The 27,554-nt window shown below is 44.2% G+C and overlaps 2 protein-coding genes across 2 annotated transcripts in view; both read right to left on the reverse strand.

The window, feature by feature from the left end:
- The window catches only part of LOC119403282 (trypsin 5G1-like), a 42,478-nt gene extending 24,191 nt beyond the window's left edge, over window positions 1-18,287 (reverse strand). The window contains exons 1-2 of the mRNA XM_049418253.1: window positions 18,271-18,287; window positions 10,837-10,975 (exon numbers count right to left, since the gene is read on the reverse strand). Of these exons, the coding sequence (XP_049274210.1) occupies window positions 10,837-10,975; window positions 18,271-18,287 (156 nt within the window). The remainder of the gene's footprint in view (window positions 1-10,836; window positions 10,976-18,270) is intronic.
- A 1,515-nt stretch (window positions 18,288-19,802) lies between these two features.
- LOC119403283 (clotting factor B-like) lies at window positions 19,803-25,271 on the reverse strand. The gene is made up of 5 exons (XM_037670230.2): window positions 25,173-25,271; window positions 24,398-24,536; window positions 22,579-22,693; window positions 21,261-21,409; window positions 19,803-20,003 (listed from the first exon to the last, which is right to left on the reverse strand). The coding sequence occupies exons 2-5, from the start codon at window positions 24,401-24,403 to the stop codon at window positions 19,803-19,805; spliced, it is 471 nt and encodes a 156-aa protein (XP_037526158.2). The 5' UTR covers window positions 24,404-24,536; window positions 25,173-25,271.
- Between the last annotated feature and the right edge of the window lie 2,283 nt (window positions 25,272-27,554).

The following is a 27,554-nucleotide window of genomic DNA, read 5'->3' on the forward strand; positions in this document are numbered from 1 at the left end:
TTTTCGCACTGAAATAAGAAATGCTTTTTTGTCGATCTACCTTACCATACCCCCTTAATTTTCATGGTCTAACCATGGCATGGGCTTGTCGTTTGCGCTGGCCTTCTTGGGCGAGAATGGCTGGATTTTGCCTGCGACGCTGTTGAGCAAGGCGATTTTGTTTGTTTCATCGAGCATTGAATGCACGCTGTTCTTCTGGTATCTTCAATTTCCGTGGCTTAACCATGTCAGTCTCATAATAAACTGAATGAGTCGCTAGCCCACATGCCGCACGCGGGACCGTGTTGCCACGTGCGGCGCTTGGCAACACGCCGTTTGCCTTCATTTGTTAGCCTGGAGTTTTTCTGCTTACGCCCCAAAATTTTCAGACCAACGAGAGGTGCATGCACCGTCTACTGACCTGTGCGAGCTTCGTTGCTCGCGGTGGCCGTCCTAAGTTCGCTGACATTTGGCGCTAGAGGCACGGAGACAATGAGACCCTAGGCTGTGCGCTGTGGCGCTGCAGTCACACTCGATAACTCGACTGCATGGTGCCTATAGAACACCGCTGTAAAATGCTTGGGGTTTAACGGCCCAAAACCGCCATATGATTATGAGGGATGCCGTAGTGAGGGATGCCGCAATTTCGACCACCTGGGGTCTTTAACGTGCACCTACATCTAAGTGCACGGGCCTCAAGCAATTTCCGCCTCCATCGAAAATGCGGCCGCCGCGGCCGGGACTCGATCCCGCAACCTTCGGGTGAGCAGTCGAGTGCCATAGACCACCGTGGCGGTTTGCACTAATCTGAAAATTTGTTCATTTTGTGAAAATATTCAGCCACTTCTTTTATCTTTAAGAGATAATATATACCCATTTGTACTGTGTGTGCGCCAGTTGCGTTACTTGATGGCTCCGCTTGAATTTATTGCTCCTTCAATATAATTACCTGGTACCTTACGGCGTCATGAGAGATTAGTGGTTCTCCCATATGAATGCATATCAGTTCTCAAAATCAGCTTTCTTCTTTTTTAGGCAATTATCGTGTCATGTAATGCAATTATCTAAGAATGGCGTAACACTTTCTTTGTCATGCTTGTGTATCCTTCTTTATACTCTGTCGGCCCCGGTTAAGATGTCCTTAAACGTGTTAAAAGACCGGAAGCAAGAAGGCGTTTTTTATTTAACTTTCATACTGGCACATTACATGTTAAAACGTGGATGGAATAGGAATGCATCTTTCGTCCACCTTGTACAGGCTGCTGTTATGTAAAAAGCCAGGGGCAAACGAGCACGCTTTCCTTCAATGTTCGGACACGGTTTTCTTTTGAGACGTGCTCCAACGATCATTGAAGAAACGCTAATCGGTATGCGCTTAGCAAGGTGCTTTTTCGCCTTCGCAAAAGTATTTGTACCGTTTTACTCTCTAAATCTACTGGGCCTTCACTCGATATTGAGATCTATATCGCCTGCTGCAAAACCATTCCACAAGGCGGTGACAATTTCTCTAGTCCTATATAAAGCGCAGATAGTTGCGCATGAATGAGTACCTCGTGTACAAGCTTTGTCGCGTATGAAGGATTTTGTAGTTTAAAACATCAACTTCTCCAGGTGTAACATTGCGGTAGGTGGCCAGTTCTTCCTCATGGCCACCCGCGTGGTTATGAAAGCAATAGCGTTAAGGACCTCGCTTCGAAGACACTGTGGTGTTGGCGTCAGCGTCGACGTAGGTCTCAGCGTCAGATTAGGCGTCGTGGTTCTTGGTTCTGAGAAGAAAAAAAGGCGTTGTCCGTGAGCGAAAAACCGAAATGGATATAAATAATAGAAATCAAGGTTTCGTTCAGAAAACTGACCCTAAGCATTCTGCGTGCTGGTCAGGTGTTCTGCCTCGGAAGCCACAACACCGGGATTTTGCGTACGACAGCGCCGCCACCTACATTTATAACTCATAACTACTTTCGCTTAAAAATGTTTTTAGCCCAGTGGTTAAGACACTTGCCTACTGGGGTGTGGTGCCCTTGGACTGAAACCTAGCACCGCCAAGAACGCTTATTTTCTTCGAAACATTCATTTCTTCATATGAATACGTCTACGTGCCAAAGGCAAGGACGCGTGGTTTTCTCTTCAATTCAGCATACAAAGGTTTACGCATTTGATATGTGTAACATTACACAAGAACACGCAGGTGTATGGCGACTCCCCCATTTTGCAACGTGAAACATGCACATACGAACAGCGGCTACAAATTTTTCCAAAAAGCGAGCTATTCTTGATGGTTCAATGGAACCCATTGAGCGCTCTTTCAGTTTTGTGATGAGCTGTTTGCCAACTAAGGCCTTCGTTTTATTGAACTGTGTGTGTGGAGATAACCATTATACAGCAGAAATATTAATGTAAACAGCTACCTTATGTTTTTCCGAATGCTAAAGTCTTTATATGCCTTTTATGCTGGCGAATTTTCAAAGCATATATTCAGACGAAATAGAAATAACAATAGTATTGACTATACCATTTATAATTTGGAATGACAAGTGGTCGCCAATCGTAATACAAAATATAGTGTAGATGCTTTTTATGCATGCAAGTAAATAGTGGAGGTATTTGAGAGTATAGGCTTCCTCTAAGTTTACTTATGTAAACAACTTACAAAACCTTGTCATTTTATTCATGGGACAGCCTTCGTCACCGGGCAATGCACTGAGAAGGAATATAGGAAAAGTAGGTAGGTCAACTAGACTACGTCTGGCTTTCTACCCTACATATAAGGAGGGGAATTAGGCAGTAAATGAGAGACAGAAAGAGGAGACACATTTCGTAACACACACACAGTGCAGCGTATCACAGGTGGTCGATTAATCCTTTTGCATTCCCGTACTACAGGAGGGCTCGTGTGGATTTCTGGGTTGATGTGCTGTGAAACCAATCTACCAAGGACATTCTTCCGGTAAAGAGTCGATCATCGAGTCTCCTCGAAGCAGACTAGAGATTCCGGCGATGTTCAAATTGGGTACATCTGCAAGAACAGATGATCAATAGTCTCTACAGAGTTGCCGTTATTGCACGTGGATGAATTCACCACACCAGTGCGATAGCTGAACAGAAATGAACAAAATATACGGCATGTTTCTCATGGCATGTTAACTAATTTATTGGAGTTTATTTCCTAATTCACCTTCAGTTACAATGCAGACGACAAGAAATGTTTACCCATTGCCACATTCAAGGATTCTCCAGCGTCGAGGATGGTGGAGGGCTCGCTTTATCCATGACACAAACTTGGCAACACGAATTGCGAGTGATAGTTTAAACTCATTGTTGCACGTTGTCCCAAGGCTGAGGATGCCAACTTGCACTGACTTTCCTGTTTTGCGTCTCAACGTTATCGGCGCGCCGGAATCGCTCTGCAGAAAAAAAAAAGAAAAAAAAACCCGGATCCTCACCATCTAGACCTGTGAAGAGAGGCTTCACTATTATTGCAGGTGTCGGAGCTTTGGTATTTATCATACGGGAATGAAAGCTCTTGCGATGGCTATTGCGTGACTATACTAATGAAAACCGACATGTAATGAAGCCAAGGAAGATATAGGGTACGTTAACTGTACTGTTTTAAGTGTATTGTAAGAATTATGATATAGATGTGACGAAAGTAAATTTGACGAAAAGACAACTTGAAGCCGGCAGGGACCGAACCTGTTGCCTTCGGATAGCAGGCTCGATGCTGTACGAAATGAGCTACGGCGGCGGTCGTTCTTTCGTTCACTTTATCGGGTATTCATGTACACGCAAATCTCGGAGGGTTAGTCAGCGCGGTTCGTAGCCATGACGGCGAGTGTGGCTAGGAACCCTCAAAATTATGTTCTTTCGTTTATACTAATCGGCGAAATATTTTGCCGAGCACATCACTAGCACAATATACCGTTTGAAAATTCAATCGCTAATTTTCACATTGATGGCAGTACTAAAATCACCCTGCGTTTCTCAAACCTGAAGCTCGAGCCCCATAGTTATACGCACTTTTTAGCACACACGGCTCCACTCGAAACAGCCATCCATCTAATTCTTCGCCATTTGGTACTCATACAATCTTATAAACCTTCATAAATGTATTAGGCGAGTAAATATGAAAAACCGGACTCGTCACGTTGTACAATGGGCGCGTAAAGATACAAGCGTTGCTTCATGCTGCATGATTCCAAGTTTAGCAAACTATGTCTTTCAAGGCTAGTGGGCTAGTATTCTTACTGACACGTTATGTCAGATTGTGCATTAGGCTTAGCATCCGCTGCTTGCAGCTCGTTGATTCATTTGAACACCTGGGTAGACGCTCTCTCTGACATATTGTCAAGAAAAAAGAAGTTGAGCCTTTCCACGCTGCGAAGCCGGAAAACCACCGATGCTGTTTAGCACATGATGCAGGTGTGACAGAGAATTTTGAACGAAGGCACGAACTGATTGACTGCCTAGATCAGTGGTCATCTTGATGAAAGGCACGTACTGTACTCATGGACTGAATCGCCGCATTGTTTTTAGAGCGAATCTGTATTAGTCAACCTTGTGTCGCTGACGTCGTTGGCGTAACGCTGGCCTATTCACTTGATGAGCGAGAGTGAGGCAAAAGAGAAAATGGCTGCGCTGTACTGAGAGGGCGTGATGAGTGTGGTGAGGGTTTTAATTGTGAATCTATGAAAAGTGCGCAGCACTAACAGAAAAACGACGACAAGGAGTGCACGCGCGGACAATAACCTGGTGAAAGACGACGACGATGAACAATGCCTTGAAGGCGCGAGGCGGAAGAAAATGAGGTGAAAGTGGCCCAATGGGAAAACACCACGGAAGAGGTCAGATGTCAATCACCTGTCAACGCGGCAGTAGAGCGGTGTCCAATCAGGAGTAGAGAGGTGGACTCGAGGGCGACAAAAGCCTTGTGCACAGAAGAGCGAGGGGAGTTCGAGGATGCACGGCGAGCGGAAGGTTGTCACCAGACCGGACGCTGAAGATGGGCAGTCGGGTTGTGGACCCGAGTCTCCAGGGCTACAACCGGCCGGAGCCTCCTGACGTCGCGTTCCTGTGCGAACAGACCTTAACCATGGTACGCGAACTCCAACTTAATACCTGCGGACTTCGGTGCCGGCCGGCAAGCAGCCGCACTTCGGCTATGGGCCCGAGCTGTGCATCCTGCTGCCTGGCCCTGTTTCTCCATGAATCTCAGCGTGTCGCCCTGCAGCCAGCGCTCCCTCGTCATAAAAAACACCAGCCGGCGCCCACTACATAAGGCGGAGCCACAGCTTCTGGCTGTGAATATACCAGCCAAATCTTTAACGACAGATTAAATTGACCACCACTTCTGCCACCGCTCCACCGCTCACCCGCGCCGAACTGTACAGCTTAGCTGAATTCTCTGTACTTGTGTTCTAGTTGTGTTCTAGTTGTTGTGCTTGGTATGTTAACGTGTGTCGTGCTTATCTGTGTATAGTTATTTTTCTTTGATTTTCTCATTAACGGTTTGTGTGTGGTTTGTTAAACAAGCGGCCTTTTCCTTCAGCATGCTGTCAGAGGCTCAGCCTTATGGTGAATTCCATTGGCGGATTCGGAGTGGCCGACGAACTCTACGCCGGAGCATTCCACTCCGGCGCAGAGCAACCGAAGGAAATCTGCCAATGGAACACAAGCGCCCTCGCCAGAGCAGACGGTAGCGGGCGCTAGCGCACATCTGTTTCGCAAGCGCCCAGCATTCCTCGCGGTTCGCGCAGTTTTCGCCAGTTTTCACCTTCACGGGCGCGAGCGGAGAGAACGTGAGCAATCGGACAGCGCATTTCCTCGCGCACGCGGTACGCCACTCTCGGCGCACGCGCGTGGAGCTTGCGACTTCCGGTCGAATCCGCCGCTTTTCGCGGAGTAGAGAGAGCTGCTCCGTGGAGTGAATCTGGCGCAGAAGCTGCTCCAGATCTGTCAGTGAAACAAACAGGGAGCACTCTCAATCCGCCAGTGGAACAGACTTACTCCGAATGGAGCAGAAAAGCTGCTGCCGGAGTGCTCCGAATCTGCCAATGGAATTCACCATTAGAGAGCTATTATAAAGGCGAAAGCCTTTAATGTCTCATACCCGCGGCGTCCGTTCGTGCTCTGCAACGGTGTCAGATGTGGCCTCTCCCCCTCATACTCTCTCAACAATCACGTAATGGCACAGCGGCGCAAAGCAACAGTTGCGCGTTGCTCCCTCCAACGCGCGTTGGGCAACTGTTGCGCAACGCGGCGTCGTCGTCCAGCGGCGGCGTCCGCCGGCCGTCCCTCTGTTCTGCCTCACACACTCTCAGCAACCACGCAATGGCGCAGGGCGCACGCGGCAACGCTCCTTCGTCAGACGTCTCGTTGCAGCAGTCGAGTTAGTCGGATGGCTCCCAAGTGGCCCGGTGATGATTCCACGGCACGCGGTTCGGAGAAGCGCTTCAAGAATGTGGGTTCACGCGATACCGTGGCATAGTCAGTCGAATGGCCACAGGCTTTCGCCGAACACACTTTGGAATTTACAAAGTGTGCTTCAAGTTTTTGCAAACTATAAAAGAACCTGCTTCTCAAAGAGGTACTTCGGCCACCGTATGGTTCAGATATATTAGGGCGCTAGCTCCTAGCGGCATGTTCCTTGTGGACCATCACAAATTTATCACCGAGTAAAGACAACGAAAATAAAACAACATGAAAAAAGAATGTTAACAGTTGTATATGATACATATGATATAGGAACGTATGTTTGCTGAAAAAGGGCCAATTAACCACCTGAATATACAATGAAAAAACTGACTGGTGATAGGTGCACATCAAACTACAGAAGCAAACAGATGGGTTCGCCCTACGTGAGCGCACAATATCCAGGGTCGGTGAGTACGTAGTACCTAACCGCGAAGTTGCATGACACACGTCGAATAGTTAACATTATTTAATGGTCTAATGAAACGGTACAAAGCCCATAGCTTGGTCTTCGATTGTGTTGGAAAGGCGGCGTTTCTGGGGTGTCGGCACATCTCACTTCAATATTCACTTGACTCGTAGTTGACTCTTACTGTACACTTTAGTAAGGGTTGAGAAAAGTGCTGACGTATCGCCCGCGCCCGCAGTATGCGCCTGGTCTCCCATACTCTCTGCGGCGCTCGCGTCGCGCGCGCGCTCTCGGTGCTTGCGCTACGCCGCGCGCCGTCTCCGTGGTGACGTCAGCGCCGGGTAGCGTGTAACGTGCGTTTCGAGCGGCGCTAACTCGGCGACGATCACTCGCGCCCACTGCTCAACTTTTCTCGATAGGGAATTATGCTTGAAGGAACACATGCGTGGTATTTATGCGTTCTCTGTTAACATTTCACGATGTGGTTTTCAAACGAATACTTGGGCGGCATATCGCAAAAAATACCTTTACATTGAGCTGCGAGTGCATTATATTTTAGATCGAGTGCCGAAAATGACACTGCTGACCCGGACAAAAACGTTCTTTACATGGTATTACGAATCCTTGCCAGTGAAGACTAGGCTACGTTCGAGAAGTATTTTCTTTTCGTCCATTCATTGTGCCGTGCGTAACGTGCACGAAACTATTCAACATTGTTTAATAAGCTGCAGAAAGATAATCTTATTTTGGGTAGTGCCACTGTGTACTCTCTCAAGAAAGTTTGTCACAAATTCAGATTCCACGTAATATCTCGAGCCATCTAGTTGTAATGATGAACCATTCGATATGTTTTCTGTTTTTATTAGAATGCACAGCTTATGGCAGACGCGCGTGTTACAGGAAAAATTCCGGCACGTCCCGCGCAATGTGGGAATATCATTTCACAATGCGGGGTTAAGGCTACAAAGCTGTGACACTCTTACTCCCCTCTGCACGCGGCTCATTAGGACAGCATGCGCAATAATTTTCCCAATACATTTGGCTGTGTCACTCGTGTGCGTTAAACACGCTGTAAATGAGAACAGGGACTACTTACTCCGCAAAGAGTTCCGTTGTACCCTTCGAAACATGACATCAACTTGGCATCAAATCCACCAACACCTGCACCACGGATGTGTTTCAGAGTTCTCATGCACTTTGATTGTGACATAGCTCGAAGAACTGTGTACAGCAGATTTTCAGCAAAGGTGGGAGGATTTCCTGGAAGTAACATAGAAGAAAATTGCTATTTATACATATATGTGCGTGTTGAGATAATAATTCGTAATGTTTAGTGGCGGGACAGCCGCTTGTCACTAAAGAGCACGAGAACATGGTACACTCTACAAGCAATGATGTGATCCATGTCAATGGGTTATTGCAAGGTGGCTCCATAAGGTCCGAAAATCTAGCCTTCTAAAAGTGTGCCAATAAATATCACTAATAAAATAATGACAGTGACTTGAAAGGTGTGCAATATACATAACATGTACCAAATGAATCTATTGTAACAGGAGTAAGTGAAGACAGCCATTACTTCAGAGGAACCCTCGCAAGCAAGTGCGTGGCTTCGAGCGCACTAATAGTAACACAATGACGAAGCAGCGTCTTAGGCAGGATGTGCTACAAATTTCTTGCGGGAATGACGTCGAATGCGTTTACGTTTTTATAAATAAAATAGTTTAAATTAAAAAATGAGTAACTACCATGAAACTTTGCTGAAGAACAAATTTGCTTGCATTTGGTAATGCCACATTTTGGTATTTTTAAAAAAAGTAAGCTAAACAAGATATATATTACTTACGATCATTAATAATTCCCCAGCCGCCGGAGAGCAGCAGTCTCTGTCCCAGCCTAATATCCTTCTTTGCAAGGCATATTGGTCCAACGAATCTATCAAACTTAAAATTATTTCGAACCTGCAACGAGAATACCGAATTTTTAAATTCTATCCCACCTAAGATCGACAAGAGAAGAAACACAACGAGACAATAGATTAGAAGACAGAATTAAAGCGAAGCACGTAAGATCGGTACGAGCCTTAAGGGAAAAGCGCTTTCAATCGATGTAACAAACGAGACGTACTGTAAGCCCTAGAGCTGGCGTCAATAAAAGCAGAACATTGTACACGCGCAGTCAACGTAACTGAGTTGATATATACGGAAACAATTTCGTGGGGAGGGAGCATTCATGTGTGGACGGTTTACCAGCAGTGCTGTGTTGGTGTTGCTGTTGGAGACTCCTTCGTCGGACTCTTGGTGTTTTGATGTATTCTCTGCTTTCGCACGGTGCCGCCCTCACTCCTCTCAATTCTCGTTACTGCTGACGACACCTATGTGCTTCCTCAGATTCAGTATTCGGTGCGCTGAGCCGTCTCGGCGTATCGCCTCCTTAGGTTTCTCGCAGCTATATACATATAGACACGCAGTACGGGTTGTGCGTGTAAGCACACTCCTCCAGTTGCGCTTTCCTCATCTTTTTTTTTGTTTGTTTGATGCTGCTGTCCACCAAGACATTGTGACGTCATCTCTGTCATGGAAATGATGTCCGTACAATGGACACTGTCAGAAGACAAAGAAAAATATCAAAAAGTTACCTTAACACTGATGACATGAGAGTCATATCCACGACCTCTTGGTCCGCGATGATTGGTGCCGGGTGCTCTACCCACTGCGCAGCCAACACACATGCAAGATGCTTCACAAACTCCCCTCTTACCTCTCAAGCCTTCCCTCTGTCACAGTGCTGTTAGTTGGCGGTGGAGGTGTTGGTGTCTGGGAGCGGGAGTGGTATAGGGAAGTACTGCATCATGGCGCTAACGAGCGCCAACAGGGAGCGCTTCTGTAGTCTCAGCGCAGCGACGCGGTGATTCCATTTGGTGACGACGCAGTACCTGCTTTGCCTTTGGCGTCGTGTTAGCGTGCAATGGCTCGTAGCCACAGTAGTGCAGCTTCCACAAGCAGCAATGGTGTTTCTCCTCCGCCTACTGTTTCGAGTGCAAGGGCACCGACTATTAAAACTTCGGCAATACGCATCATGCAAAGGCACCGACGTCGACGCGCGAGTGTCGTGCAAGGGAGTGCTTTGGAGCAGCGAGAGACACGCCAGCACGAAGCGAACGCCTTCGCGCGTTCACGGCTGAAGCTACGAACTGTGCCTCTCGCGTTCCTGAAGTGCTTTGTGGTTGTGTATGCATAAGCGCAGGCGTAGGTTACCCTATTACTGGGGAGCGCACACCTTTTCTTTTCTCAACTTAAATGAAGACACTTTGAGAAATATTCGTATTGGTTTAATATATCAGTGGTTTAATATATTCATGTTGATGGCATCTTACCACTGGATTCAGAGTATGCTATGTCCAAATGTATGTTAACTACTACAGCTACCACAAAGGTTTATTCAGGATCATGAAAGTTCGTCGTCGCAATGGAGATGTGCCAATATACGTCAGCATTGTTTGATCCACATGAAATGGTTCAGTAGCTGCGGAACACTAGTAGACATGGTGTAAGCTTTCGTATATCAATGTACGAACGACATTCAACTAGTTCTGTGATGTCACGTTTCACTTTCGTGTTACACCAATTTCTATGACGGAGGGACCTACCATGTTTCATTTTTTAGCCAGTATTTCTTGCCTCGGCGCAGACGCACGCATATATATATATATATATATATATATATATATATATATATATATATATATATATATATATATATATATATATATATATATATATATATATATATTCGTCGTCGTGACCGACTAATTGGCACACGTTCGCGTCACACTTGGTCCGCACAAACGTAGAAACTTTACTTGCGACTGTTCAATTCCGCTATTTGTCAAAATATTTATGGCTCTGAGTTTGAAATAAAGTTATGGATCAAATTTTAGAACTTTCGGGCTGCTCACACCACTGGAGAGTAATTTCAAACCTTACCTTCAAAAGTGCTATGTCAAATTTGATAGCCGTCTTCATGTTGAAGCGCGGATGCACGAAGAGGCGTTCCCCATAGTTGATAGGACCATCTCTCCTTTTTGTCGAATTGTAGTAGATGTGAACTTCTTTAATCGGGAACCTGCGCAGAGCGAGTTTGCCGAAAGTGTTCTGGAGCTTTCATTACTTTATGTTTCACAGCAAGGGCATTTCATATCTTTTTTCGAAACGACGGCCTCGTCCCGGCAGACTTGGCGCCTGTAGGTGGCATGCTAGGGTTTCTTATCCAGATGACCTCTCGTAAAAAAGATCGCGTGCTGCATGAGATCAAATGGCAAGATAACAGTGTTATGTATTCGCCACCGCGGCTACGAATATCGCAGGCTAACACTGTCGATTTTAAACCGGCAGAAATACCCATTAAAGTGGATTGGCAAAACACCGCCATCCTAGCTGAATTTGTAGAGAATCGGAATCATTATTGAAAGGCTGTGGGTTCGGTATTCCCCGATGGCAGGCTGTTTTTTGGCCCAATTTAATTCATTTTCATTTATGTCATAATCACTCCGCTACTGTTGAAACCTGTAGATAAGTCTCCTATGTATTGCTTAGCTACATTGAGTCTCTACACCGTAAGATTGTCTCTGACAAACAATTCTAGACCATTCCATCTGGTGAAGGTGAGTGCCCAGAGGAGCCTATCGGCGCAAAATCGGTTTTGGGAGTTATCTAGTAGAGTATTCTGTAAACTGCGGCTTTCCCTAGAACAAGAAGGACAAGGAAGGAAATCTTGGCTAGTTGGGCATAGTTCATTTTGGATCAGCTTACAGCGCAAGGAAAGACGCGAACGCAGACCAAGGATGTGACGACACGAGTGCTGTCCTTATAACGCTGTTTCCACGCGGTATTGAGCATTGTACCTTCTTTATAGCGTCCGTCAGCATCTTCAGCAGCCCCTAAGAACGTGTTTTCCACAATTTCCTGACTTGTGTCATTCTCCATGACTGCCTTACATGCTTTCCTTATTTAATGTTCGATGTGGTAGGGAGTAAGTTTGCCTGAGTCCTCTGTAATGGTTTAGGATGGCCGAGTAGTCGCAAGGGACGGGAACGGGCTCCTCAGAAACGGAGTTGAAAGGTGCTCGGCTCGCATACCCTCGAGCTACCCTAATCGGTCAGCTGGAGGCAAATTCAAACCGGCACGTTTCCAAATTTGCACACCCTCAGTAAAATGCATCCTACTGCATATTCTTCTCACTGCCCATGGTGCCCAGCAAAAGCTACCCTGTACCACGTTACGTGGGCATGCCAGGCCATAACAGCCTTACCCCCGATACAAAATCCCACAGCGGAGCGATGGGAACAGCTGCTGGCCAGCGAGAACCTGGATGATCAGCTGAGCATAATTGACCGGGCCCGTAGAGCGGCTGCTGCGAGCGGAGCCCTGGACTGAGGGCCCCCCCACCGCAAGTTAAGAACCTCCGAATACCCGGAGCTTCTCCGCAGAAATTCTGTTAATAAATGTTTTCACCACCACCACCTTACATGTTTTCCAGCAGAGGACTTTTACACTCACTTTTGACCACCGTATAACAACGGGCAGCAGCCGCGAGAGGCGCGCCGCCGCAGCGGCCAATGACTAGACGACAACCGCTGTTTTTGGTCTACACGTATGTGTCTGCACCTTTCCAATACACTTTACTTGAAAGATTGCACTGCGTCTTTGTTCTCTCACCTGTACTGTGTCTCGTGTTCGCGCTTAGTACCATTATGACCGGTGCCAATAGGTCTAACAAAACGCGGTCACACGAAAATAAACAAAAGTCACAGTTTCACCGCAAGGGCGAAGCAATGAATGCGATAGCAACAAATTGTAGCGTTATATTAAGTTAGGCTGATAGCTGTTTTGTATCCGATCTCGCGTAGCTACAAAACGCTGGTGTAAGAGAATACGGCCGCTCCAGGGAGAGATGCATAGTCACTTCGCGTTGAGAACGCAGCACGTAGAAGGGTATACGAGCCGCCCGCTGTGATGGCTGTCGAGATAGCGCGCGCGCCAGCGATCGCGACCGCGCCATCAGATTCAAAGTTCAAAGTTGCTACTCGCGCGACACTCCCCCCCCCCTCGTGTCTTAGCGTCTTTTCATGCTCGTTAAAGGCGGGCAGGGCGTTTCCTGTCTGCTTCCATGAAAGTCCTCTCGAGCGGAGTGATGTTATCGTATACACCCTCCGAGCAACGGAAATGGACCGGCTCGTTTGATGTCTGCTTCGGGCGTGGTAGAACGTACGATGAACTTCCCCACGGTAAAATAGAACTTACCCGCGGTACAACATACGATGCGCGGGGGGATCTTACCAATTCGGATTTCATACGGGAGGGACATGACGGTGGCGGCGACGGCAAAAACCTCTCGAGACTGTCCATATAGCTGATATCGCAATAAAAAAGGAGCATGTGTGACACTGTAGTATTAGATCAAATCGGTAAATATACATGCATTGATGTTCGCCAGCCTTTACTAGCACCCTGGTAAATGAAACATTGTAACAGAAACGGTTCCTGTGGTCTTCCAGTTAAAGAAAACAAAAAAAGCATTTACATGTGAGTGCAACTTTGGAATATGAGCAAGTTTTTAAGAAAGGAAGTAGTGTTCCGATAGTCACACCTTGTTATTTCGTGTTTTTCTTTTCTTTCGGTTGACTGTGTATAACTTTTTACTACCAAGACAAACATACATTCGTTCTTTTTAAAATAATATCCTAGTCAGGAATATTACCAATACATCTATTACAGAAAACTGCGAGCTACCTGAGTGTTTTCACTTGCAGTGTTAGCTTGCAGTAATTGAATTACTATTTTGGCTATAGTTTAATATAAACCGCCGCCTCCAAATCGGTACTACGGGACTCAGAAAGGTAAGGCCTTGGGTCTCTGATAATCGGTCACCTCAGTGACTTTGGGGGAATATCAAATGACACAACCTTGTATCCTTGAAGCCCTCCTAAGTGCGTGGTCAATACACACGTATACACTATCTTACGTTCACAGCACCGTTGTCAAGAAGGACGATAATGAAACGAAAAGACAGCCATTGATTTCTCTTACCATACCTCTTGCTAGCGCTGCGTTTGGAACGTAATGTGTCACCAACAAGCCCAGTCGGCCACACCACATGCATATGCACTTAGTACTACTCACTCTGTCATACAATGAGCCGCAGTCAATACGACATTGCGTGTAATAATGCTTCCACCACAAGCGCCCCCATACTTCATCCCTGGTATCGGTGAAACGATCTGTACCTAGGAAAAAGAAAATGTGGGTGTTCACTAAAACAAATTCATGTCTCATGGTGCAAACGCAGAGCCTGCGCATTTCTGTAAAATGACTTGATGCGTATCAGTTTAGTTGGAGCGCACGACGTACGACACAAGGATTCATTAATAGGCGACATTACTAAACATTCTAGCAGAGTCATTTCCAACATATAAATTTATAGATAGATAGATAGATAGATAGATAGATAGATAGATAGATAGATAGATAGATAGATAGATAGATAGATAGATAGATAGATAGATAGATAGATAGATAGATAGATAGATAGATAGATAGATAGATAGATAGATAGATAGATAGATAGATAGATAGATAGATAGATAGATAGATAGATAGATAGATAGATAGATAGATAGATAGATAGATAATGCATTTTGTTTTCCATTAAATGCTTCCTAAGTGAAACGACATCTGGACAGGAGCCTCAATTGTTTGTGCAAATGTATCCGTTGCAGATAATTCACGCTCTTTATGTCAATTCGGCCAAGAGGACTGAGATGGTTGCCGTCCATCTTACGTGGCATTTCATAAAAGAATGCACAGCCTTTCTATCGTCACCTCTGGAAGATCAATTAGTAGGCGATGAGAATGCACAATTCTATTTAACTGAAAATACAATTGAGTTTCTCGAAGAATATAAAAACAAACTTCCGCTGTCTTACACATCTCAAGTTTCCAAGGTTGCGAGTTTACATTGCCTCCTGCGTTTCACTATAAATAAGCGACGCTTCTACGAAAATATTTGCGATGCCTTGAAAGACAAATCCTGTCGTCGTTCGCATAAAATACACAATCAATTTGGGCCCTAGCTCGAAGCTCAATGAGGAATCCAGTTGTGTTTTCTTAGAAGTCGGTGTTTTTTGCCTAAAACAAAAAGAGCTGGTATACATGAAGAAATGGCCGTTTCGTCATTTCGGGATGACCAGTGCAGGGAAAATAAACCAAATGTATGTCATAGGTCCGTAAGGAATTTCATATATTTCCTGATGCAAGTGGACTATTATTTCGCCTATTTCGGCCCGTTCTCTCATGTATGAGTTACGAATTGCTTTGCTGTGTCGAGCACATTCTGTCTATCAAACGAATACACTCTAGTGTGCTCTTTCTTTTCTTTCACGTCTTAAAGCGGTGTAATTGCATGCCATACATAGAGAATAAGCAACAGGTACCAGATCATTCGCAGGTGTAACTGCTACCTCATTTCTTCTACCTGGTTTATCTTTTCTAGAACGACTTTATAAAGGCGCTGCTTTCACTGAAGTAGTTCTCCAGTTCTTGAATAGACAAGTATCAAATAGATGACGCGTCGTAAGAACTATATGCGATTTTCTAAGATCTGTAGACCCGTCAAACATTCTAACCCCCATAGCGGTGTATTTCAAGCACAGATGTACCAGCTAATATGCTTTGTGCCTGTCATCTGTTTTGTGTTCATTTTTCTTCTTTCCTTCTATTCAGTTTCTTGGGCTGAATTTTCAGTTGAGCTTGTCTGCACAGACAGCTAGTAGATAAGGGACATACGTAACTTCGCAGCAAGTTAGGGTTGCAGAACGTGTGTTACTTGCGTCTTCTTCTTGAAAGAAGAAATGAAGCCTTTAAAACAGCACATTTTATAGGAATGGCAAATTCTGAAACACTACCTTGGAGTAAAACAATTACATGTCGTAATGCAGAGTAAAGATCGACGTTACGTGATGTATGTCATAAGACAACACCATTTCGCTTCTCTTTCCCACCAACTAAGGCTGAGACTTCTCGAGCTATATTTGTGAAGTGCAACAATCAGTGCTTCTTGAGAGCGTACATACCATCCCTTACGTGACATTGCTGACAAGCAATATGTCTATTTACGACGGCAACTTAGTGCTCGGAAGTCAGTACTCACGATCCAGGGAATCTGGGACTTCTCTATTGTCTTGCCATTGAAAACCCGTCCGGTAGGTTTGGACAAGCCACAACCTGAATATAATAGAAGCGCCGGTCAAGATATGCTATGAGGCAGCCATAATAAATCTCTTTTCGCTTTCAATATTTAGATGTACTATGAGTGGCGGAGCTCCATTTCTATTAGAGTTGATAATGTTCATATTTTAACGGAGAGCCCGTACCTTTAGGCCAACGCCACTAAATGCGCTAAGTTGCTCACTACTAACTCATCTCAACTATGTTTGTTGTCATCGCAATCAACAACTCCTGCAAAGTTGTAGTTGAGCTCATAGCGCATTTCAATTCCCAAAATATTGAAGACACATACTAAAGGTTTTACGAGGAGAATATCATTGTTTAAATGCGTTTGATTACCCATTGATATGTAGCTGTTATAATACTGCCGAAAATAATACTCAACTGCAGCATCATATCTTCTCATAGCAGCAAAATTATAATGCAATTTTTGCGGTGACTTACCCCTTCGGTTGATGTGGGTATCCATTTTCTTCAGAATGAGCAACACCGGTCGGAATAGTTCATATAAATATCAGTAGGAAATATGTGACAGATTTTCTTTAAAAATTTGCCACCAGAAGTCTCGCGGTTACTATGGGACAAATAATTGTGTCAAAGAACAAGTACGTGCCAAGCGCTCTGCTACTGAATACATATAGGGTGCAAGCAATGACATTAGAACAGAACGAATGATACTCATCGCAACATCCTGCTGAAGTTCTTGCATCGAACCGATGTCACGCAAGCTGTCAGAATAGACTAAGTTCCCATATTAGCTGACTTAGATGGCAATAGGCGAAATTCGGCCAAAAAGCCCATTTCTCATGCGAACACTTAGCGGTAAAGCATTATGACCTCCTAGGCATTTTGTGCTGTTATACCGACAGGTGTACCTGGCTTCGGCCCCACTTCACTGTCTAATAAAAATAAAAAACCGTTAATTTCTTTTCGAATCGAGTGCCGAAAGCTAATCCGCGTGGCAGCCAATGAAATGATTGTAGGGTGTTCACTGGCAGAATGCATATAGTTTAACAATTGATATCGATAATCGAACTCGCGACCTAAGTCATTCTCTTTCCTATTACTTCTAATATCAGCTATTTCAAGTCACTGCATATCGTTCAGTAACCACAAAGCAATTGATTAATGCAAATTCCGTCAATACTCCCAACGCCGATTCAATATATATCAAATTACTTTTGCAGCTTGAGCAATCACTGAAATACTCTGCCATATATATTGATCCGTATACGTGTCAAATGAGAATAGCTGGGAAAAAGAGGTAAATGTTCACATTCCATCACAGTGTTCGCCCAGAAGCCAACTTGATTATTTGTAAAGTTTCCATGACAATAAATGCTCAAATAAATTTAGAAAAAGATATAAAATTTGGAAAAAAAAGCAGGCTCCCATTTCATCTCACACCGAAGCATCCAGGATTTCGTTCCAATATGAAAAAATTATGACTGCTTTGAAAATGCTGATAAACTCACGCTTTTTCCATTGGATATGTGTATAAGTGACAGGCATAGTAGAAACACGAGATAATATTTAGAACGGCAGTAGGAACCCAGTTCTACTTCACATTGCTCCCCGCGACGCATGACTATCACTGAGCAAAGCGCCTGCAGCCAAGTTTACACCACATCTCAGAATGCTCCTTTTGATTTGAAATGAACTACCTTTATTGATAGTTGTTGTATGAATAACAAATAAGGACAGATATTGATGTCAGAGGTACAGTTTGTTTTCGCAACCTGCAAAGCAGGTGCTGTCTGGAACGAGCTTGAACCTTTGTTCAAGTTGTGCGTAAGAGTATTACGCGGGCATTGTTCGCGTGAGAATGGCACTTTCCGTACAGCAAAAGTGGCAACACAAATTTACATACGTCACAGAGGCAGTAATTTCAGGTTACGGAGAAATCTTTTATGGTTGCTTCTTTCAGACAACCTGTGCCCCGAGCATTCAGATGAGCTGACAGCGGACGTTATTTATGACACAAGGAACTCGCTCGTGTACTCCTACAACCTGGCTTTCTCTGTGGCAGTTGTCAGACAGATAACTTATGCGCGTAACCCTTATATTCTATTATCGTATATAGCAATACTGAGCAAAGATCCATTCCTTGCGTGGCAACTTCTGACTACGACCTACCTGTCTTTACCAAACATCGCTGTAATACGCTAAACTACCTTAGTAACTCGAAAATTCACAAACTCACCCTTTTCTTTAAGGAAATTCGTTGCTGGGCTAACCCATTCATAATATTGAACATTGAATAGCGCGGAATCGAGACAGGAGAAAGAAATAACGCTGATGCACAAGAAAAGCGCTTGTCCTTTGCATCAACCTTTTGTAATGTTCAATAGCATTGTCGTTTGTATGATTTGCTCAAGGACAGAGTCCGTATACTCAATTTATTTATTTATTTATTTATTTATTTATTTATTTATTTATTTATTTATTTATTTATTGCGAGGGGGCGCGTCATCATGTGGCTAATAAACCCAGGTCGGAATTCATTCGCCTTCCAGCATGTTTTCCATGCGGCTGTAATGTCGAGAATGGGCTTCACGGACGACGTCCCTCAATGGAGGCAAGTACCCCACGCGCTCGAGTGGGTGTCGTAGTGTGTTTAGGAAGCCCCGCGATAGCGCAGACAGTGGCCCGATGAAGGTGTTCTGTATTTTTCATGTTCGTAAGAGAGGAAGTGTATATGGGTGCACCATACTAAATTCTTTCCAATGGATCACAACACGCATGTTTTCGCGCTCCCCCGTATTAGGTGCGGAGCACTTTAGGAGGCCGGGATGTCGTATGATGTCGTAGCTTGGCGTAACGCAGGCAAAACCACGAACAGCAAGCCATCTGCAGCATACTGCGCGCGCTCGCGCCAAGGAGAAGTCTTCTTCCTCTTGTTCTTCGAGTGTCTTGATAATGATAAGTGTGGAGCATTTACGGGGCCCCACAAAACCACGTATAAAAATAAAAAAAACGAAAGACAAAGCAAGCGAGAAACAGAAAGAGTGAGCAACAAAGGAAACAAAATAGACAGAAAAATTGAAGGAGCAAGAAAGCGAGAGAAATAAATAGACAGGAAGAAATAAATAGAAATAGACAAAAAGACAAAAGAACGAAAAAGAAATAGAAAAACAAAGAAAAAGTGGAGGAAAGAAAGAGAAAACCGAACCGAAACAAAGAAGGCTGCCCAGCTCTGCATTTGCTCCAGGCTTGGCGCCCCTAGAGCGAAGGTGCCTGAACTTTTTGTTATAAAGTCGTCGTATCACATGTAGCGTGGCTGGCAGTGGCTGCCTCAGTCCGCCTACCTGCTCCTGTGGGCTTTTGCAGCTGGCTATAGTTAAACCCGACACTGGTAGAGAGGTGAAATGCTAGATCAATAAGCTGTCAGCCTTACTTTATATCGCGTTCCAATTTATTTCTAATGCATTCGTTTTCTCACCGTTGCGGGGAAATTGCGACTTTTTATAAAGAGAAAAAAATACAAATACTCTGCAAGCACCAAGAGTAATAACTAGTTTATTTTTCAATGCTTCTGTAGTCCTTCAAGGTACCTCGTGCACTATATACAGATGACGAAAGTATGACGAGCTTTCCCGGTGGTTTACGTGTTTGTTACTTAAAATGTTCTCTAAAGTACAGACAGGCGGAGATGCAACTTCTTCTGACTAATGTTTGAAGGCTGCGGGCAGTTTCTGCCAGTTGTCTGGTGATTTCATAGATTCTCTTATCCAGTCTGTGTACCCAGAGACGCGAGTGAATCCGCTTGGGTAACCCACAGAGCCGCATCCGAATGTGAACGACACAACGCCCACTAGCTCCGACAGCCCATTTTTGTTCCAAACTGTGAGTGGTCCACCCGAATCCCCCTGAAATGAAGATCAGGCAACGAGCAGTTTGTCACTGCAGCATAAAATAGTCGTACAGCTAACTGGGCCAAGGCAATAAAATTGACACTGCAATTCATGTATACATTGAAACATTCAAACACATGCAATCGTATATCTGGTATTTGTTCAGGTATAAGCGCTTCAAGCGCCAAAATGTGGAACGCCACGCAATGGGTATAAAAAATTTCAGTCAGTCTCATTCGTACGCCTGTAGACTAATCTGCCCGAGAAAAACGTCCACTGATACGTGATTCCTTTGATGCCAGTGGACTTCAGAGTTTACAATGTAGGACTACACTGATCGCAGGTCGCGGAATTGAATCCCGGACGAGGCAGCTGCATTTTCGATGGAGGCGAAAATACTAGAGGCCCGTGTACTTAGATTTAGGTGCACCTTGAAGAACCCCAGGTGGTCAAATTTTCCGGAGCCGTCCACTACGGCGTCTCTCGTAATCAGCTCGTGGTTTTGTGGCATTAAACCCACACAATTATCAGGACTACACTGATCGGCGTGTGCGAAAGAAAGCGCTGGCTTTCCCATTCCGAATATTTGATGAGCAATGATAATAAATATCTCATTATGGGGACATGTGCAAGTCTCTAAAGATTTATAATTGGTAAGTAGGACGCTGACAAAATAAATCTTGCATAGAGGAGCGCGGAATTGTTTAAGAGGTAAGACCACACGACAGAAAACACGCTGTCTTCTGTTGTGCGGTCTTTCGTGTTTACCCATTCCGCGCTCCTCTATGCAAGATGTCGAACCAACTAGCCCAACAACTGACCGTTTTGACAAAATATATTTACTGACCAGGTAAATACCACAGAGTTAAAAAGAAACTAAATCTAGACAATTTTACATGACTATATATAAAACGACATATACTCCGTTTTCTCGACAAATGGCTCCTGTTGTTTTCAAACCATTTTGAATAATAGCTGTGCTACCTCATATGACTGAGTACTCTGTATCACAGGATATGCTGCGTGACATTTTATTCGCCATTTTGATATGCTGGCTACTACGAGGTCACTCTAGCGAATATATGTCACGGTGGCCGCTAGGTGACGTGGGCGCAATGCAGAAACGCCTGTACTTATGGCTATTATATCTTGAAACTAAAGGATTTCATGTGGTCTGAATATTTGCAAACATGCCCATCATGGTGTCCATGAAGTCGCATAATTGGTTACAGAAATGTTAAGAGGTAATTAGGTTGAAATTAATGATCTTACCATGCAGATATCCTTCCCAGGAGTGTGAGTACACAGTAACAACGAGCTGCTGACGTTCGAAGCTGTTGTATGATGCAGTTCGCATTTGCATTTCCAGTCTGGTAATACCTTCAGCACTACATAAAGCAAGTCTTGTGAAGAGTTGCCCGCTGCAAGAATCGATGACCGCCATCCACTTCTGAAACACAGCTGAACGCTTGAGCAACTGTCCATAACAAGTTTCTAAAGCTAGCACTTGTACTGCGTATGTCGCAATTTGAAGCAAATAAACGTCCACGAATTAACGTTTCGTCATTGAAACTAATGCATTCCTTAGAAGTGCCACAACTGAGCATTAGCAGAAACAATAAAGACGAACTGCCTTAAAACTCCCTGCGAATATCTTACGCCCACGATACTTGAATCAGGGCAACCCGTGCACCGGCGCCGCCAAAAGTATAACAACCTCTTTTGTCATTCCTACCATTCACAGTGTTATTTGGAAAATTTCTAGTACAATGCAATTTTCCTTGAGCACTACTCATAGGACACATCTCTTCTCTGTAGGGTCCTTGGATACTCTTGAAGCACTGCTCAAGCAGAACTTTTGCCAGCTAGCTGTGCAAACACTGCACCGTAGAACAGTGTGTACTTTCTTTAAACAAAAACTTCTTGTGACTTGGAAAGTAACCGTCTGTGGCCTAATGTGGTACTGCTAATTGCTCATAACGAATAGAGAGTCTACTTTGCGCCAAAATCATGACCACACAAAAACCGGAAGAAATGCAGTGACATGTAGGACGGGCGCTCTATGTGTTTTATGCGTTTCTTCGTGTTTCTGTGTGGTCGTGATTTTGGCGCGCGGTTTATTATTGATTCTAGAAACGCACCAACTTGCCCAAAAGCGAGAAATACTAGAGAGTTTAAGATTTGCGGTTTAAAAGACATATAAGGGTTGTCTGGTATGCAAGCATTAAGAATCTTATCAGGCTCGTAAGAATAAACGTAAAACAGTGAAAACAAGGACAGGATCAGAAATGCACAGGTGTATTTTACCAGCAGTGGTATTGTCTGATAAAAGGTATATGTGCCTGAAAATGCATAAATTGTGTCATGGGGACATGTTTATATTTTTTATGACTTTATCATGGTCATGTATCTTTCGCAATTGGCAATGCACGTGTAGAGCGCGAGATATTGTGGATAATTTTATATGGGATATATTCAGCCATTTTTCTATATTCTACTTTATTCGTCGATTGTTTCATTCTCGCCCAGATAGCTTAATGTAAGGTAGTGTTCGTGCGTACACGTAGTAAATCATAACCTATTGATTTACCTGGATTCGTATATCCCCAGCCTGAAGCCAGAACAGGCCTTCCGGAAAGTGGTCTGACTTTTTTTGGTAAGCAGATAGGCCTCACGTATGGGTCATAACGAAGCGGCTCCAGAAGCTATGGATTAGGAAAAGAAAATGAGAAAGACCTATGTGTGTTACTTCTCAAGCCGCAACCATTACGCGATCAAATGTAAGGTAATATATCAGGATCTATGTCGCAAATTATTCACGAACATGAGCAACGAGAGATATCGTAACTATTGAGATCCTGTGGATCATTTGAATGCACTAAATATTCTAATTTCCATGTCAGTGACTCACATTTAAACTCGGTTCATTACATTAGACAAACGCTGATAAGTATGTGAAGGTAGTCACCGTGACTTGTTCATAACGCTAGCGCTAGATGATCAATGTGGGTGCGCTACTACTTCACAAAGTATTTGTCTCATGAATCCAACATGTGGATTACACGGGGATAAGAAAGCAGAACAACGCTCTAAGGGAGTACGGAACAGATGCACCATGTACACGTGTAGTTTCAGCATAAACAAAAAATGATACATGAAGCCAGGTCCACACGCGCAGCTGTAGACTTTGTCGATGCTGTTGTTGAAGACGATTATCAATTAGGCCTCAGCGCTTCGTAATCGGTGAGCCTCGAAAACAACCACTGAATGCGCAATTCACATTGTGTGACGAGAAGTGCGACCCTGCTCTTCTGCCACGCAATACCACATGTGTTAACGGGACTCCTCGCACTACATGACGCCTGCATGGTTGTTGTTATTTTTTTTTTCAAAGCAGTTTCAAGCACTGGCGTGCCCCTGTGTCGGAGCTCCTCACTGCCGTGCAGTACGCCTGTGTTCGAATCTCCTCGAAACGAAGGCGATTTTTTATTATTTATTAGTTTGTATCTAACTCGATCTTTCGCTCATGAACAACGCCAGTTTTTGGCTCACAACCAACGAAGCCGACGCCGACAGCGGAATTCCTGCGAAAAGAGCTCGTTAATGCTATCGCCTTAATAAGCGTAACACTAAAATGTACAAAAACTGATCGTTCACTTTTCTAAATATGATGAATTTTTGCTTCGCGGTCATTGCTGGGTTCTTACCTACTCTCACATGGTCACATGGTTTTAGCAGCTTCGTCAAACGGTACTTATTAAAAAGCCGAAACTTTCAATTTAGGAGCACGTTACTACATGTATATTTATTATCCATTTTTTTCTTCTGCTGAGGCATATAAGAAGGCTGCGATGTATATCATATCTTTACCATAAATTTAGCACTTTAGTAACACTAATGTGCCAAAAGATTATTCTCCTTTTCGGGTTACTCAGATATTTCATCCACAGTTTTTACTAATTAAACAATCCGATCAGTCTTATTTGGACACTAGTTTGACTGCTTCAATATTTAATAAAGCTGCTGAAGTTTGTTTTATTGTTTTTTTTTATTTTCTACACATATTTGAATACGTCTAGAAAGCAGCCGTCGAAATAACGCCGAAAAGTGTCGAATGTTTGTAACAGCATTTATCTATCGTCGTGAGCCTATTCATTGTTCGCAGTAGGACCAAGGTATCTTCATACGATACCGAATTATCGCTGTCTTGCGTCAGCTTATCGAATTTTATTGTTGCATTTTTTTTTTCATTTTCTCACGCAACATAATTTCCTACCGCCCCTTGTTCCTACCGCCCCTTCGTGACTATAACTTGTTGTCTGCACTACTCCTTAGCGATTGTCTTCCTGAACTTCGTAATATCAAAGAAAGCACAACTTGTAAGAACAAGCGCAGGCATCAGGACTTACACTCATCAAGGCGATGTCATAGCCCGTGCTGACGTCTTTGTATTTGGGATGAACGATAGCTCGATTCACCAATGCTTTAGGCCCATGCAACGCCTCGCTGGTGTTGTAGTACACGCTTGCTTCAACCAGAGTATAGCCACTTTAATGAAAAAAATAAAGAGATAACACCAATTGCGTCCAGCAAATTAGCGAGATAAGTCATCGCTTGAATGGTGGCCAGAGGCTGCGTTCTCTTGGCCAAACCATGACAATACTACCTTATCACATCCGCCAACTCATTTAGATTGAACCGTCGCGTAGAAATGATAGTAGTTCCGAGTGGTCGCCTTTTGCTTTTTGAATCTCAGCGCACGCAATGGTCATTTCTACTTACATGCTCCACGAGCGACAATTTCCATCTTCTTCTAGAGTGAGATTGGGCAGTTTACGTGAATAACGTGACCACAGCAAGCACAGGGCCGCGTCAGTAGGAGGAACATGGGAGATGCATTTGTCCTGCAGAGGGCGTCGTCAGGCTCTTGCCCAAAATAACATTACGAGTCACAAAATCGCAATGCAGAAGAGAGGAAACACATGTACCAGGAATTAGTTCCACTCTAGTTTCGCCTCTAGTTTTACGCGAAACCGTTGACGCTTCATTATGCTTAGCTCCATGGTGGTATTCCGTGATGCCTAATGCTTAGTCATTAGGACTGCCAACTAGCCAAAACCACATCCTTTTCAAGTTTGCACAAAAGGTAACGTACGATTCCGGTCACAGATACGTGTTACTCACGGGAGCTTCAGGCAGTGTGCTGCTGTTAGTATTATCTTGTTTGTTAATATGCTTCCACCACAGCGTAGCACTTGTTCTTTGCCGTTCTCGTCTTTTAGAGTTGTGCTAGCGCATACCTAAGGAAAACAACCAGACACATAAGTAAATGAAACGTCCCGATAAATCAAAAATTGGCTATCCCACTATCACACTCTATACCTGCTAAATATATTGTATATTCAATGGTTAGTGCATAAAACGACAACTGCTAACGTAAACGGGATGGACCAGATTGACAACGCTATACAAATAAAAAACACGGCAAGCACTCATAATTATTGGGTGTAGAAATATATCATTATGCAGTATGTCACAATTCGAAACAAGCCCATTGCAGAGTCTGTAGGGTTGCCTACTTAGGCGCTATGAACGGGCTATTTGATATTAGCTTCCACAAAAACAACACTTATCTATGCAATTTCAAGACTTCAACATGAACATATGTTGTGTAGGAAAAAAAATCACATCAAATATTAACATAAAAGTCGCCTTGACTGAGATAAGCTTTGTTCTCTGGCGCAGCCAAGCGAAATTTCATCACTATTCACGATTTACCTAAAGCGACTTATAATAATATTTCAGCACATCAACTAAGGGCTTAGGTAATTGAGTGGCGCATTCTTGCAAACTACGCCATCAAGATTTTCATCGCTGAAGCTGTCGCATTAGCGCTCTCCAAATTAGAATATGACTCTTTACGTATTGCAGAGGGCTTAACAGTGGTTCAAATTCAAATTTCAAAGCACCACAACCTTCTGCTGTACATTACAAAGCATATTAGCGTATTCTATTTTATCACAATGCATAATTGCTTTCTGCAAAAGCTCATCAAGCAGGATAGAGAAGCGTACATCTATGCTTGAAAAGTACATGAAACATTGCTTACAATCCACGGTATTTGTAATTTGTTCATTTTTTCTCCATTGATGATTCGACCCAACGGTTCCGCTCGTCCGCATTCTGCAAAAGAGATGCGATGCGCACTATTATGTATCAGTTTCTCATCGTTCAATAACGTCTTGTGTGTTTATCTCAAGCGACTGACTGAGCACCTAGCATGAATCTCTTCTGGAAACTACAACATTTGAACAGAGAGTATCAGGTCATCTAATCAGCTGGGTGACAAAGCAAACAGAAAGCACAGATTGCAGTCGCCTTCTCATCGATAGCCATCATTCTTTAATTACAGCTTTTACTGTCGCATTCAGATAACTTGCGTCAAAAAGTTCGAATGGACATCTATGCAATTCTTGCAGAACAGGATAACACCATCCTGAAGACTCGGTGTGGAAATACTTATAACGTATTTGTACTGAAACAAGCGAACAGATAGCACTGCTCTTCTAGAAAATTAGGTTGTAGTGGCATATAATAATTGCATATGCAGAGAGCAACAGAAAATTGTAAGGAGAGGAGAGGAGACGGGAAGAAGGAAAGACAGAGAGGTCAACCAGACGCGCGTCCGGTTTGCTACCCTGCACTGGGGGGAAGGGATGAAGGCATTCAAAGAAATAAAGAAATATGAGGGAAGGAATCACTGTCAGGGTATATATGCGCATTGCACGCCTACAAACAATCGCTTAACCCGCTTCATTTTAACTATAGCATCAAACCCCTCATCGCTTTGTGGGCCTGCGACGCGTAGGGCCACGATCCAAGGACCTTCTCTTCCGAGGACGGTCTGTTGCAGTCTAGTTTCTCCAGCGCCGCGCGAAGAACTGTCGCGTTCGTTCACAAAGCGATCACAAAAACACAGTAGATGTTCTAGCAACTTGTCACTGCTGCACGAGTCGCATCTGGAGATGTCTGCCATTCCTATACGAAAGGAGTATGCTTTCGTGAAATCCACTCCCAACCACAGGCGGCACAGTACAGTTGCGTCACGGCGAGAGACGTGCGATGGAACATGCAGCTTCCTCGACGGGTGGAGTTTTTGTAGGCGGCAGTTCCAGACAGTGCGGCCGTTCAACCAAGCTTGCGACATTGTCTCAGCAACCGACTAAAGGTCCCTCGCAGCATCTGTTCTTGACAATAGCACTGGGGCTGTCTGGCCGTCCTCGTAGGTGGACTGGGCGGCATCATCAGCAAGGTCGAAAAGAACTGCAAATATATACCATCAGAAGTGGCGTGCTTTTCGTTGGAAAAGCAAAAAGAGAGAGATAAAAGCGAAGGAAAGGCAGGGAGGTTAACCAGGTTATACCCGGTTTGCTACCCTACACGGGGGGAGGGGGAAGGGGAGAAAAAAGAATAGAGATAGCGAGGAGGAAAGAGGGAACAAGTAATACGCGCACACACATCAGTGTTCACCGCATACACACAGACAGTCACAACGGAGAAATATTA

The sequence above is a fragment of the Rhipicephalus sanguineus genome, chromosome 8 (assembly GCF_013339695.2).
Source record: "Rhipicephalus sanguineus isolate Rsan-2018 chromosome 8, BIME_Rsan_1.4, whole genome shotgun sequence".
NCBI lineage: Eukaryota > Metazoa > Arthropoda > Arachnida > Ixodida > Ixodidae > Rhipicephalus > Rhipicephalus sanguineus.